General features: G+C 35.8%; 8 protein-coding genes, 1 non-coding gene and 1 pseudogene across 9 annotated transcripts, besides 1 other annotated feature; 3 read left to right on the forward strand and 7 right to left on the reverse strand. All coding sequences in view use genetic code 12, as the record gives it.

Moving 5' to 3' along the window:
* Positions 1-64: 64 nt before the first annotated feature.
* On the forward strand, positions 65-3,067 carry CD36_83110 (protein stb6 homologue, putative; the record flags this gene model as incomplete). Its single annotated transcript, XM_002419196.1, has 1 exon — positions 65-3,067. One exon carries the CDS (start codon positions 65-67, stop codon positions 3,065-3,067), a length of 3,003 nt encoding a protein of 1,000 aa, XP_002419241.1.
* Positions 3,060-3,677, reverse strand: CD36_83120 (plasma membrane t-SNARE, putative; the record flags this gene model as incomplete). The annotated part of the gene is made up of 1 exon (XM_002419197.1): positions 3,060-3,677. The coding sequence occupies one exon, from the start codon at positions 3,675-3,677 to the stop codon at positions 3,060-3,062; it is 618 nt and encodes a 205-aa protein (XP_002419242.1).
* A 262-nt stretch (positions 3,678-3,939) lies between these two features.
* CD36_83130 (nuclear pore complex subunit, putative) lies at positions 3,940-4,836 on the forward strand (the record flags this gene model as incomplete). Its single annotated transcript, XM_002419198.1, has 1 exon — positions 3,940-4,836. One exon carries the CDS (start codon positions 3,940-3,942, stop codon positions 4,834-4,836), a length of 897 nt encoding a protein of 298 aa, XP_002419243.1.
* Positions 4,837-4,971: 135 nt separating this feature from the next.
* On the reverse strand, positions 4,972-5,895 carry CD36_83140 (purine nucleoside phosphorylase, putative; the record flags this gene model as incomplete). Its single annotated transcript, XM_002419199.1, has 1 exon — positions 4,972-5,895. One exon carries the CDS (start codon positions 5,893-5,895, stop codon positions 4,972-4,974), a length of 924 nt encoding a protein of 307 aa, XP_002419244.1.
* A 392-nt stretch (positions 5,896-6,287) lies between these two features.
* Positions 6,288-7,697, reverse strand: CD36_83150 (mitochondrial protein, putative; the record flags this gene model as incomplete). The annotated part of the gene is made up of 1 exon (XM_002419200.1): positions 6,288-7,697. One exon carries the CDS (start codon positions 7,695-7,697, stop codon positions 6,288-6,290), a length of 1,410 nt encoding a protein of 469 aa, XP_002419245.1.
* A 396-nt stretch (positions 7,698-8,093) lies between these two features.
* CD36_83160 (glutaredoxin-like protein, putative) lies at positions 8,094-8,444 on the reverse strand (the record flags this gene model as incomplete). Its single annotated transcript, XM_002419201.1, has 1 exon — positions 8,094-8,444. The coding sequence occupies one exon, from the start codon at positions 8,442-8,444 to the stop codon at positions 8,094-8,096; it is 351 nt and encodes a 116-aa protein (XP_002419246.1).
* Positions 8,445-9,306: 862 nt separating this feature from the next.
* Positions 9,307-10,308, forward strand: CD36_83180 (dehydrogenase, putative; the record flags this gene model as incomplete). Its single annotated transcript, XM_002419202.1, has 1 exon — positions 9,307-10,308. One exon carries the CDS (start codon positions 9,307-9,309, stop codon positions 10,306-10,308), a length of 1,002 nt encoding a protein of 333 aa, XP_002419247.1.
* Positions 10,309-10,475: 167 nt separating this feature from the next.
* Positions 10,476-10,564, reverse strand: CD36_tRNA_0050. The gene has a single exon. It is a non-coding gene (tRNA).
* A 125-nt stretch (positions 10,565-10,689) lies between these two features.
* CD36_83190 (low-affinity methionine permease, putative) lies at positions 10,690-12,513 on the reverse strand (the record flags this gene model as incomplete). Its single annotated transcript, XM_002419203.1, has 1 exon — positions 10,690-12,513. The coding sequence occupies one exon, from the start codon at positions 12,511-12,513 to the stop codon at positions 10,690-10,692; it is 1,824 nt and encodes a 607-aa protein (XP_002419248.1).
* Positions 12,514-13,848: 1,335 nt separating this feature from the next.
* Positions 13,849-14,037, reverse strand: CD36_83195 (annotated as a pseudogene).
* Positions 13,849-14,037: a sequence feature.
* Positions 14,038-14,123: the final 86 nt, after the last annotated feature.

The raw sequence follows: 14,123 nt of genomic DNA on the forward strand, positions 1-14,123 counted from the left end.
TTACGACTCTCAACTAACCATCAAGAGCTCAACCCAACACTACCCTTATCACCATCCTCCTCACATGTCATCTCCATTAAATTCACCGTATAGTAGATTCAACCAAGGCTTAATCAACAATTCTAAACTGTCAAATCAATTAGTGTATGGTGACTCTTCTTCTCGCAATGTGTCAGTTGATTCGAATATACTACGGGCAAATATGGGGAGTTATTCCAATCCCAACGATTTTATTACATACATAATACCCGATTTTGATGCCGTAAGGTATTTTCAAAAAGATTTCCAATCATTAAATGAATTTCATATATGTGAAGAATCAGAAGCATCTGGGTTTGAAATATATCTCGTGGAGCAGTGGATGAATGATCGTAATATCAGTTCAGTGGTAACCACTTTCACGGGTAATGAATCGTCAAAAATATCAGTAATCAGGTTTACGATTCTAAAAAAGCCAGCAAAATATTACCCTTTGAGATTTCAAGAGTATTTAAATGAATTGATACAGAATCACTCAAGAATGAAAAGAATAGAGAAAGAAAAAGCCACTTATCAACACAGCCGAACCAACAGCAACAGTGAAATGTTGACTCTATCAAAGCTATCGAGTACACTGATCCCAAAGAGAGAAAATGCAAATGATTACACTAGCGAAGTATGTTTTGTTGCAAATTTAACTTCGTTGCCATCAAATTTGAACCTTATTCCTGTACCAGGGGGAGACTCGCGTAGAGTGAGTACAGCATTTATGATTAATTCTAACTTGAAAAAATTGCAATGTACCGGTAGATCGGTTTCGATGATTACCAGCAAAATATCAGATGCATCCGATGATAAATTTCGACAAATGTACAAAATACAAAGTACAAAAGTCCCAATAGTATTTGCGGTGAAAGAGTTGGTAAATATTGTTCAGACTTGCTTATTTTATTTTGATTTATTAGATGCAAAGTATTGTGACGGGTTGCTTTGTACAAAGACTGAAGAAGCGATCTCAAATTGGTGGAACTTGATTGGGCTACCACATTTCAGTGTCAAACCAAACCCTGCAAATGGAATTTTACCGTCAAGAACAGTAGCTGCCATAATTAGTTTGATACTCAGTGTTAGAATGAGAATACAATTAGTTGGTAGTTCTGATGTTCCAAAAGACCCATTTGACTTTGAAAACTTTATGATTGCCATTGGACAGTTTCAAAGACAATATAAGTTAGATAAAACTAGAAAGCTAGATATGGAAACATTGAACAAGTTGTTTACTGTGACAAATGCCAGATTATTGCCACAAAAAAACACTAATTATTTTTATTCTCAAGTATCTGCTGCGTCTGATCTTGATCCCCGGAATTTTGATATCATATCGCAATCGGGTAACCCAAAGGGGCTAAATTCCACTCCGCAAAAGAGGAGGTATGGAAAAGAGCTCAAAAAGTTAACTAATGTCATGAAATCATCAGTTCTGGATCGTATTAATGCTGCTAGTGTTAGAGACATAGATGATATGCTGAACCCATCAAAGGCGTCATCCGGAAGAATAAGGAACAAAATTGCCAAGTTGGCAGATACTGTTAGCCCATTAGACGTGGAAACATTAGATTTGGAACTCTTGGTGAAAAAGCATTTGCATGGAAAAACGTTGATTCGATTGTTTTATGGAACTCAAAACAGTCACACGTTTTTGTCAGTGGAAAAATCCACTGATATGCCAAATAAGGGACATCGCCACAACTTGGCAAATACTCATAATTCTCATCTCGCATTTCCAAAACGACGTGGGAGAACAATGGTTGAAGGTGGGAGTACCCTGCAGTATGAATTTGAAAGTTTGAGAGACAGAATAGCGCAAACTCAAGAGCTATTAATGGTCAATGATCCTTCAAGATACTCTCGTGGGTTGAGCAGAATGAAACTTGGGTTACAGAGCAAGAAGAACTTGTTGGCTAATGGAGATAAGAATAGTATGTTGTTAGCACCTGGTAACAATTATTACAATTCGCCTATACAAACAGCTTCTTTAGTGGATTCGTTTTTGCAGATTAGTAATGACGATGCCTCGGGTGTTGAAAGTGTATGCTCAAACCCCAATTCAATTAACAGGAAGCGTATAAACAGTATATCTGATTTCAAGCATCCTATTGCGAGCTTTAAACATACTTTGAATAGACGGAACTCGTTTCCATATTTGGAAAACCAGCATGAACAAAACTTGAACACTTTAGTGATTGCAAAAAATCAATCAAGTATCGACTGTGAAGAAATTGATTTTTTGAAACGGAAAAGAAGTGTCAGCTTTTCTTGTGTTGAGGATGCTGTGTTGTTAGGAAAAGTGCAAAATATTAGTTCCATGGCGAAGTTTTCTGAATCATTTCTTGATAGTATCAGGGTATTAATGAAATATGAAAACTTGAAGTCTTATTACCTTGAAGGTGAGAAGAAGCAAAACCATGTTACAAATCTGCAATTAAATAAGCTGTATCAGCTAATGAATTTGGAATTAATAAAGATGAAGAACTTACGAAACCAAATGGATGCACACCAAAGCAGAATTATGGAAGGAGGCCTCGAAGAAGAGCTCAACTACAGTGTGAAAACATTAAATACCACAATTGACCGATTGGTTTATGAAACAAGAATTGTCGCCAAAAGAATAGATGAATTGGAACAGGATTTTAAACTATACGAAATGAAATTGAACGATGAATGTAAATCTAAACTAACAGAAATCATAGATAAAGTACTTCATCTGAAAAAATTCAAGGAAGTGTTCACTAGCCCTGAAGAGCGAAAGCAAATTGCCTACAAATTGACTGGAGACGAGAATTATATTGAATTGGACGACGAAAAAGAATCTACTATTGGGTTTTTAAGAATGATAGTCATGTTCTTTTATGGGATTATTCTGTCCATTTTCCGCTTTTTCCACTTCAATCGAGATAACATGAACCTAGAGAGAATAAGACAGGCATGGGTTATATTGGATCCCAACAGATCAATCATTAAACATGCTTATTCGTATATTGGAAGAGAGCCTTCCAAAGATAGTATTGCTTCAGCCGAGTCTAAGTAGTTTTGTATTCTTTACATAGCGAATAAAAGCATTGGACTAACTCATTAAATTCCTTTAAATAATTTTCTGACATCAATAAACTGGGATTTTCTTTGGCTCTGAGTTGTATTCTGACAAGCTTCCGAGCAACTGTCTTCATTCTCGCCAGCAATTCGGTCATGTTTGCATCTAGCTGGGCCGAAATAGGTAGTACAACATCACTTACAAGAATTTCTAGTTGCCTCTTGAAGGAAGCCGCTTTCTCTTCTTTTATTGATTCTCTAGCCTCTAGGTATTCCTTAACTGATTCAATTATTTCGTGGTTTTGATCAATCAATTCAATCAACTTGGATGAAATAAAATCCTCTCGTTGTATATCCATAATCAAAGATAATCTTTCCTCTTCCAATTTACGTATAATTGCCATTTCATCATCTCCATTAGCAACACTATTGGACTTAATTAAATCATCACCAGATTCTTTTGATAGTTGTTCGTATTGGTCTTTTGATACTAAGTCTTTTGATAAAGTTTGTAGTTGCGTTATATATTCTTCTGAGTCATTCAAATTTTGACTAAGTGACAGCACTAATGTTGAAATCGCCAGCAAGTCATCGTATGACTTGTCCATCGTAGTGTGTTGGAGGAACTGATTCAATACTCGTATCTATTTGGAAAAGTGTGTGTAAAGCTTACCAATTTTTGTCTGAAAACGTAAATTATTGGAGTATTTTTTTTTTTTTTTTTCAACCGTATGAATAATAATGAACACGTCCTTTTTTTTTTGTTGGCTAAAAGTTACTATTTGTCCAACCACCCGAACTTTTTGACAGCTTAAATCACAAGTCAACACCTCTAATCAACCTAAATATAGACAGAATAAGTATCACAACATGGTGACAATTGGGAATGCACATGACGATTTGATTCATGATGCAGTATTGGATTATTATGGAAAGCGATTAGCCACTTGTTCTTCTGACAAAACCATCAAAATATTTGATCTTGACGGCACAGATAATTATAAATTGGTTACCACATTAACGGGACACGAAGGACCAGTTTGGCAAGTGTCCTGGGCACATCCTAAATTTGGGTCTATATTGGCTTCGTGCTCATACGACGGGAAAGCATTGATTTGGAAGGAGCAACCAGAAACTCAGCAATGGTCAATAATTGCCGAACACACTGTTCATCAAGCAAGTGTCAATTCTGTGTCATGGGCTCCTCATGAACTAGGGGCTGTTTTATTGTGCACTTCTTCAGATGGAAAAGTCTCAGTGGTGGACTTCAACGATGATGGTACCACTTCACATGTCGTATTTGATGCTCACGCAATAGGGGCCAATTCCGCCACTTGGGCTCCCGTATCAACCTCATCAAAAGATTCTGCTACATTAAAACAACAACGTAGAATAGTTAGTTGTGGGTCTGACAATTTAGCCAAAATCTGGAAGTACGATGCTGCTAACAACACCTATATCGAGGAGGCGAAATTGGAAGGTCATACTGATTGGGTAAGAGATGTAGCTTGGTCACCATCTAATTTAATCAGATCTTACATTGCTACTGCATCACAAGATCGCACTGTGTTCATCTGGACCCAGGACAGAGATGGCAAATGGCAAAAACAGTTATTAACAGAAGAAAAGTTTCCTGATGTGTGCTGGAGATGTTCCTGGTCATTATCAGGAAACATTTTGGCTGTGTCTGGTGGCGACAATAAGGTGAGTTTGTGGAAGGAGAACTTACAAGGAAAATGGGAATCAGCTGGTGAAGTTGATCAGTAAACACTTTTTTTTTTTTTCTTTGCTTCTTGTATTGTGTACTTAAAAACAACGGAAGAAGAGGATCTATGATTAATCTTGCTGATATATTTATACAGGTAAAGTAAGAGTATAATTAATACAGATCTAAAATGTACATTATAATTGATTAATTACTTCTTCTATGATTTTTTGAACATCTTTAGAAGCTTCATCTGCAGCCTCCAAAACCTCGGCATGACTTGCCATTCCTTCATCTAAGGCTGGAGGGTTTTCATCGAAAGCACTTGGTGGTTTGTCTCCAACACCAGCGTTGGTAATTAACGATAATGCAAGCACCCTTAACCCTGAGTGGCGAGCAACAATTACTTCTGGAACAGTTGACATCCCCACTGCATCTCCGCCCATTGTTTTAATCATTCTCACTTCGGCTCTACTTTCAAAAGTGGGACCAGCAGCAAAGAAATATGTACCCTCATAAATGCTTCTAGTGATGCCCAATTTATCTCTAGCAGTGGTTATAAACAATTTCCGTAATTCATAATCGTATGCATCAGAAAGAGGCTGAAATCTAGGTCCAAATTCACTCAAGTTTGGTCCTCTTAAGGGATGGTAACCTGCCAATCCCGGGAAATTAATGTGGTCTTCAATAACCATCAAATCACCGGGCTTAAACTTTGGGTTAACACCACCAGCAGCGTTGGTAACAACAACACTAGAAATCCCTAACAATTTGGCGACTCTAACAGGAAACGTGGTTTCTTGGAAACTGTATCCTTCGTAGAAATGTAAACGACCCACCATACACATCACCGGTACTTTACTTTTACCAATTAGCCCAAATACTAATTTTCCTGCATGACCAGGGACTGTGGATACTTTGAACCCTGGTATTTTGGAGTATGGGATTTCAAGTTTAGGTTCTGCTTGTAACACATCAGCAATACCTCCCAAGCCCGACCCACATATTATCATGACTCTTGGTTGCGCCAATTCTTGAAATTGGTCAATTTTATTCTTTATCGTATCAGAAGCATGATTAAGCTGTTTAATGTATTCTTCTGGCGGAATATTTTCGGCCATTTTTTATGTTTGATAGAGAGAGTGTACAACGACGCAAGAAAGAAGAAACTCCACGAAACATTTATAAGGCGCATTTTCTTTACTCCTTTTTTTTTTAGGATAATCATCTCCATTTATAATCTAGAGCGACAAATCCTGAAAATAATATTTATGGAGTATGAGGGCGGGAAAAGAATTAAAGGCTGCAGGATAGACACGTATAAGTATTTCAAAACGTAGTATCTGGTGAAAATCCAGCATCAGATAGCTGAATGTTGCAAGTATTTAACATCTTATAACTAAACTGCACCCAAAACGTTTTCTACTCCCACTATAATTTATGTAATAAATATTCAAAAATAGGCCTTTACAAATTGGCCTCACTATATACACGTATAAATAAATTGACAACTCTAACTTATCGGCCACCAATCAGGAATATCGACTTTCACACCAATGAATTGAGTTCCGCCTTCAAATGAAGGTAGTTCTAGTTTATAAATTTGACACTTTTCCACATCAGACACTGCAAACATCACTAACCCAAGATTATCTTGAACTGAAATTATCTTCCCAAGTGAGGTTTTTCTTTTCCTTACAACCTTGGAAGACCCAAACGGTGACGATGCAAAGGAGCTTTCATTAGTAGACGCTTGTTTCTGTTGAGACTCTGAATCGTCGAGTGGTGTGATTTCCAATTTCCCTAACGACGAACTTGGAATATTACTCATTCTTTCTATCACTGGATCCAACATATTTAAATCAATAGGGTGACCCTGTAAGTAGCTAAGATTATACTCTGTTAGTTGGAAAAACTGCACTGGGAATATTCTTTTTCTGATAACACCATTATTAAATGTACGTATAGTCAATTCTTGGCCAACATAGCACCCTTTGTCCAAGGACAAACCATTGATATAATCTAGATTACATTCAAAGGGCAACAAAGAACTGCCCTTTGGTGCATCCTGAATTTCAAATAATCCATTCTGAAATCGTCTTCTAACTACACTGCTTTCATCAATAGTAGTTGTGTCAAATTCCTCGCTAAATGACTCAGAAAAGACCGACTCTACTGGGATCACAACGTTGTGGCTATCATTCTCACCAGTAGTTGATATTGGCTTGTTCGAAATGAACTTTATACCAAAGTTTGGAATTCTATTGTCAATGGCAAACCCCAATATATTCTTAGCTATTTTTTGGTTGAAAAAGACATTGTCCTTGATAAAAGAATTGGCATTCTGTAGAGCAGCTGTTGGGTCGAGGCTTTTGAAATATTTGGATTGAATATTTTCCAACCATGCATCAAACGTTGAAGTGTCATCATAATAGTAATAGGAATGAAGCTTTTTATCAGGGATTATATCGACTTTAGCACTTAATTTATGTAACTTTAGTATCATCATCAATTGTTGCAGTATCAGTTTATCTACTTCTAATAAATATCCTGGCTCATTTATGCTCTCTTGGAAAGTCCCATCCACGTTATGAAAGGGGTCAGGATATAAAAAGCAATCTGTTACTACTCGTCCCTTTGAATTCAAAATCATTGAATTAACCCCATCTCTGCTAATAGTTATGTTATAATCGGGATCATAAATATCTTCATGCATTAATCCATAGTTTTGAGAAACATCAATAATCTCTGAAAGGTTTGAATGTCTATTTTCCGATTCACTTATTGTATGTTGTTTTTTCTTAACAACGTTTGGAAGTAGCCTAGATGTTACTAGTCCATTCAAAAACTTGGTGGCATCGGGGCCCCGAATTTTGATAATACTTTTAGATAGCTCAGCCAAACCCACATTCGGAAATCTCATATTTAGGCAGTTTTCTAGATAATGTGTATTATAAATAATGAATCATGTGTGGATTTGTCAGCAGATTTGTTGATGATAATTACAGATTTCCAACACACAAAAAACAAAACCCACCAATTAAAAAAAAAAAAAAAAGAATAGAATAGAAAATGAAAGAGTTTTGTTTTTACACTAGTTAATGGGCATCTTTTACAAGTCAATAGACGCTCTTTTGCTTGATATTATAACCTGATTTGCAGCAAAGTGGTTATTGAGTTGATCATTCATGTAGTGTGTTAAGAGTTTTAGAGTCTACTATTAAATTCAGCATGAGTCTGTATAAAACAATCGTCAATCAGAGTACTCATCAATATTCTATAATGTTTAACTGAAACTATGTACATCTAACAACAAGAATTATTTTGTAAATTCCTCTAGCAATTTATCTGCATAGAAATAGTGCATAAACTTAACTGGTTTGTCCTGAGTGGGTCTATCAACATGCAACACTGGTACATCATAACAGTATTTGTCAAATGCTTCTTGATTCTCAGGGTCCATTATATCTATAGTAGTCAACTTGACAGGTGTATTTTTAAGCTTTGAGGATTTCAATGCATTATATAATATAAATTTGGCGTTTGAACATAACATGCAGTTGTCTTTGGTGAAAAATGTCAATTGGATCTGAGAATTGATTGTAGTGTATGAAAAAAACCTCTTCGGTATAGATGTACTAAATGTATGTCTCATTGTTGCATGTAGCATTGTGGTTTGAGTGGTGTGAGGTCAATATATAGACGTCTAAGCAATGAACTTGTTTAGTTGAAGTACTTGAAAGCCAAAAATTAAAGTTCAAATGGTTCTTGAATAATTCTGAATTGGTGCGTCTCTTGTTTTTTTTTTTTTTTTTGGGCACGTTATTTGCTAGTATTGCAACCCAATCCACACATCACATAATAAGAAGATTCCAAAAGCTTTAAGTTCTTAAATGATAGCACCTAATTTGATTGATGTTAGCATAGGCTTCTTCAAAAAAAAAAAAAATGCTCAAATTTTGTTTAGAACCAATATATCATCTTCATACCTTGTAACAGAGACGGAAAAAGAGACCAATTAAATTCCACCGTACCGTCAAACAATCTGTTGTTAATAAGAACTTTAAACTCCAACAAAGAATGATGGTAATAGTCGCTGTGAGACTTCCCACTTCACAGATTGGAATGGTCTTTTGAATTTTAGGTTTTCCTTTTATCTTTATCAACAAAGTATTACATTTTCTCCATTTTCTTGCTGTTGTTCTTTGCTTATTCATGACAACACCTTTTATCCATTTATGGTAATTATAATAATATGCCATCAAAATAATAGTAGGGGGGAGATGCAGAAACAAAGCCGAAAGATAGTATTTTTTTTTTGGTTCCGCTATCCGTCAAATTGATTTACAATCAAAAAAAAAAAAAAATTGAAGTAAATTCACAATAGGCACCACAGTAGTAGTCTTAATCCAATAGTCATGGTTTGTAAATCATAAATATCACTTGATTTCTTATGGCGAAATTTTTCGCTATTAATTTTTTTCTTGCTTTTTTTGCTCAAGATTTTACAGTAATTATTTTAAACAAACAAAATGTCATATCCTACTGTACCATGGCCTACATTTGCTGACTTGAGACAAATGCTTCACGGTTTTTGGGCCTCAAAGCCAACATATACCGAGTCACAATATCCAGATTTACAAGATAAGGTTGTTATTGTAACTGGTGGTAATACTGGACTTGGTTATGAAACAGTTAAATCTTTAGCAGGATCCACCAAGGCTAGAATTTATGTGTTCTCCAGAAATAAAGAGAAAACACTCGCTGCAATCAAACAAATTCAATTGGAAATTGCAGAAGAATATAATGTTAGTAACAGTGACATTCGCTTTATCCAAGTGGACTTGAGTGATTTGACAACCATCAAACCAGCTGTCGAAGAGTTTTTGAAGCAAGAACAAAGAATAGATATTATTATTCATAATGCTGGTATCATGGGACCACCGGTTGGATCCAAATCCAAACAAGGCTATGAATTACAATGGGGGACAAATGTTGTTGGCCCACATTTATTACAAAGGTTATTGGACCCGTTGTTCATTAAAACAAGTGAAACCAATCCTCCTGGGTTCAGCAGAATTGTTTGGGTATCATCCACAGCTCATTTGTTTGCACCTCAAGGCGGAGTCTTTTGGGATAACGTCAACTACGAAAACTTGAAACTTACTCAAACTCAAGTAAGAACAACCCTTTATGCGCAGAGTAAAGCGGGTAATTTGATTCAGGCAAGAACTTGGTCTAGGAAACACAATTTTCCCAATGTAATCAGTTCATCGCTTTGTCCTGGTTATTTATACACCGACTTGATACGTAACTTGAATAGTTTCGAACAGTGTTTTGTCAAACGTTTGATTTACCCAAGAAGGTATGGGGCTTACACAGAATTGTATGCCGCATTCTCTCCTGACGTCAAAGATGGTGCACATACTATTGGTTTTGGTGTTCCATCTCACGCAAGAACAGACTTAACTAGTGAAGCGGTAGGTGACAAAACATGGGCTTATCTTGACAAAGAAACCGATGCTTATTTGTAGTCCTATAGCTTTCTTTAGAGACAATTGGGGATCCATTTTTTAGTTTAATCTATCCCAATTATAATACAGTGGATATAAGTAGCAAACAAGCAAACAATTTTTGGCCATAGATTTGTTGATTCATTTGTAAACCACAATTGTTGCAAAAAAAAAACGCAAAAAAATAAAGCCCAACGCGGGGCTCGAACCCGCAACCTTTTGATGACTTTTAACTAATTCTAAGAGTCAAATGCTCTACCGATTGAGCTAGCCAGGCTGTTATTGGTTTTGGTATTGCCAGTATAGAATTATATGATATATATACACAGCTCAAGACCTAAGAAAAAAAAATAAGCTCAACATATGATGGGTTTAATTTAATGACCATATCATTTCTATAATCTATAAACTATTATAACTATGTAACTTTTTCCATTTCTTTACTGGTAAACCGTCACTCAATTGTACTTCCTCAGACACTAATTCATAGCCTCCTAGCCATGGCAATAATCTAAATTTAACGTACCAGAATCCGATACAAGCAAGAATACAGATTATTGCCACCACACCATAATTTGGCCAGTTCTCCAACCCCTTTGGATTGGGACTCTTACTTGATACAAATGGACCAACCAACAAGTATACACTGATAAGAAATACCGATATTGTACCAACAACACCTGCTCTAATGGGTGAATGTAGTTCTGGGTATCGTTTGCGGATTATAAATATCCCAATTGCTATCAATGCAATAGCCAACTGTTGTGGATAACCTTCCAAAGATACCATGTAACTGTAGATATCACCTCCTGGAAATAACACAATAACAGTAGTGGTTATGGCCACACTTAATAACAAGGTCCTCAATGGTGCACCACACGGCCAATTGGAGGACATGAATCGTGAAAATGGCAAATAACCTTCACGAAACACTTCTTGGTCGACTCGAGAAATGGTGTAAATAACAACAAATATATTCCCACCTGCAGATAAAGATACAGCTAGTGTCAACAACTTCTTCCCTAAAAATTGACCAAAAATTTTCGTAAACAATATTGATCCTGCAAGTGTACTTCCATTAGCAAGTTCGTCGCTTGGTATCACTATTAAATAAGCCAAGTTAGCAATAAAATAAGTGACTGCCATTATGGTCAATGAAACTGGACCGGCAATCTTGAGTGTACGTACTGGGTCTTTAATTTCATTAGCAACGGTATGGACTGAGTTCCAACCGGAGAATGCAAATGATGCTTTAATTATTGCTGACGCAAAGGTCAGTACACTAGCACTTGATCTCACCTCGAAAACCCTATCCCATTTAAGTTGATTTTCAATCCCAGTGATTGATTGAGGAAATGCTGTCACATAAATACCTGCAACCACAATAACCGCCACTAACACTAATTTCAAACCACCCAACACATTTTGGATTCGTACCCCATGACTCACACTAACACCATGTAAAATTGCAGCAAAATATAAAAAGATCAACCCAGTGAATCTTGTTTTGAAGTCTGATGGTTCCAAGCCTAACGCATGTATCAAATATTCGCCAAACACTAACACATTGGATATGGTGAAGCCAAACATAACCGAGTAAACCAGAAATGCCACTGTTGCTAGTAGTTTTGGATGGGGATATATAAATTCAAGGAATACTTTAGCACCACCACTTCTAGGAACCAAGGAGCCCATCTCCAAAAATACATAAAGTCCACCAAATGATGCTATTGCAGCAATGACCCATGCAGCGAAAAATAATGCTATTGATTGGCCACAATCTTGATATATCCCACTAGTGATACTGAATATACCACTTCCTAATATACGACTAACAAATAAAATAATGGTTGAAAACAATCCTAGATGTCGGCCCTGTGGTAGATCTTCTAAATCTTGTAAATATGATATTCTACCGTTCAATTCAATTGAAGGTCGTAAATATGGGTTACTAGTATCAGACGATGAATCAGTACCGGTTTTTATCAGATGGTCATCATCCACTAGAACATCTGGTATTTTTGAATACTCTGATTTATCCAAAGCTTGCATTTCTATTGTATCCAGAGATGATGGAAGGCTGGTGTTGTTGTTGCTGTTGTTGTTGTCGTTGTCGTTGTTAATTTCCAAAGCTGACAGCCTATTTGATGAAGAAGAAGGTTGGGGAATATTATCTTTCCTCTGTATATTTGGATTTAACTCAAGATCAAAAGATGAAGAAACCATTTATAATTATACTGTGGATGTTTTTTTTTTTAACTTCCTTTATAGATATGGAGTCAGTTGATAGGAGCTTCCACCAACACCACACAAATTGAAATTTACCAACAGATAACGAGTGACTTTTTTTTCCTTGCTGCCTCCTTTGTATGTGTGAATGGCATTTTTTTTTTCATTTTGGTGCAAATTGTAAATTGTGGTGGCTCACGCGAGAATACGAAATTCATCTGCGATTTGTTATCAGTTTTCTGCCCATTACTAAAATACACGTAACCATAAGTAACTCGATAAGTTGAGATTCTCTATTCTCCACCATGTTACCAGTTATTGCTAAGAAAAACAATTTGCCTTCTATTTGCTATAACCAGATTTAATATGAAGAGTATGCGGCAGTAAAGAATTACAGGTTTGAGGTCTCATTTGACAGTTACTTGCTGAATATCTGGAGTCAACATAATACTGTCAAACAAGAAACAAAGGAATAAAATAAATGTTCGTCTAAACAAAGAAAGAGAATTGGTAAGAAATTGACTTGTTGTTTCTACATTCAATAGATTGCAGAGTTGACCACTTCCATTGATTAGTAGCAAAATTGATATCAGTGTATAGGAAATGGAACTATTGGTTGAGCTGTGATGGTTCTCAGATCTGATCAAGGAGCTTGTGGAATTTTGACACAGCCATCGAAATCACGTGCATATGATTTACGGTTTTGTCCAATTTCCGAAAAGAAGAGACTAAAAAAAAAAAAAGAAGATCCGGTTTAGCCGGCCGTAGAATGCAGATTTTATAGCCGTAAAAACAAAGGAAAAAAATCTCTTCTCTGCCGGTCCCGATAATTATAGTTTACCAACCAATGTTTACTTTATAATTGTAATGAATTGTCAGGACAAAACAAAGAAATGGGTACTAATGTTTACAGCCTTGCATCGTCAAATTCTTCTTTAACTTTACTGAAGATTTGCTTTATTTAAACGTCTTGGTTATTTAAGGTTGAATGGAAACCCATTCTTTAGTTAAAGTATCTTAAGTTGCTCCTTATTTTGTATTAAAAAGTAAATATCAGATTAGTCGTGGAAGAAAGCAAGGGAACATTGTAGATTGACATATAATGGCAACTTCAGATTTGTAATTTTTATGAAAAATAGAATTCCAATTACGATACCCAATGAAAATAATACATCAAAGAAGAATATCTCAATAATTTTTTGTATCCTTGTTACTAATTTTGCTTTTGCTTTTTTTTTTTTTTGCATCCTTAAATAGCTATGTAAACATAATCAGTAACATTTAATAATTCATGTCAAACTTCTGGTCTAGAAACCTCCTGGATGTTCTGATGAATCAGGTGGTATTTTTGTTCTAGCCGAAGGAAAATTGGAGGGTTGGGTTGAGTTGGCGATATCACACGGAACAGACAATGAAAGAAAACGACTTACAAATCCCGATCAAGTTGGGAAAAAGCAAAGCAAAGAAAAAAGGAAACTTCCATCGGAAATGATACAAAGACATGCATCCCAAACCAATTTTATCCTAAAGACAAACCCAACGGAAAAAAAAAAAAAAAAAAAGAAAAAGAAAAACAATAAACAAATTTCTTCTTCAATTTTATTTTT

Source organism: Candida dubliniensis, chromosome 3 (assembly GCF_000026945.1).
Source record: "Candida dubliniensis CD36 chromosome 3, complete sequence".
Lineage (NCBI taxonomy): Eukaryota > Fungi > Ascomycota > Pichiomycetes > Serinales > Debaryomycetaceae > Candida > Candida dubliniensis.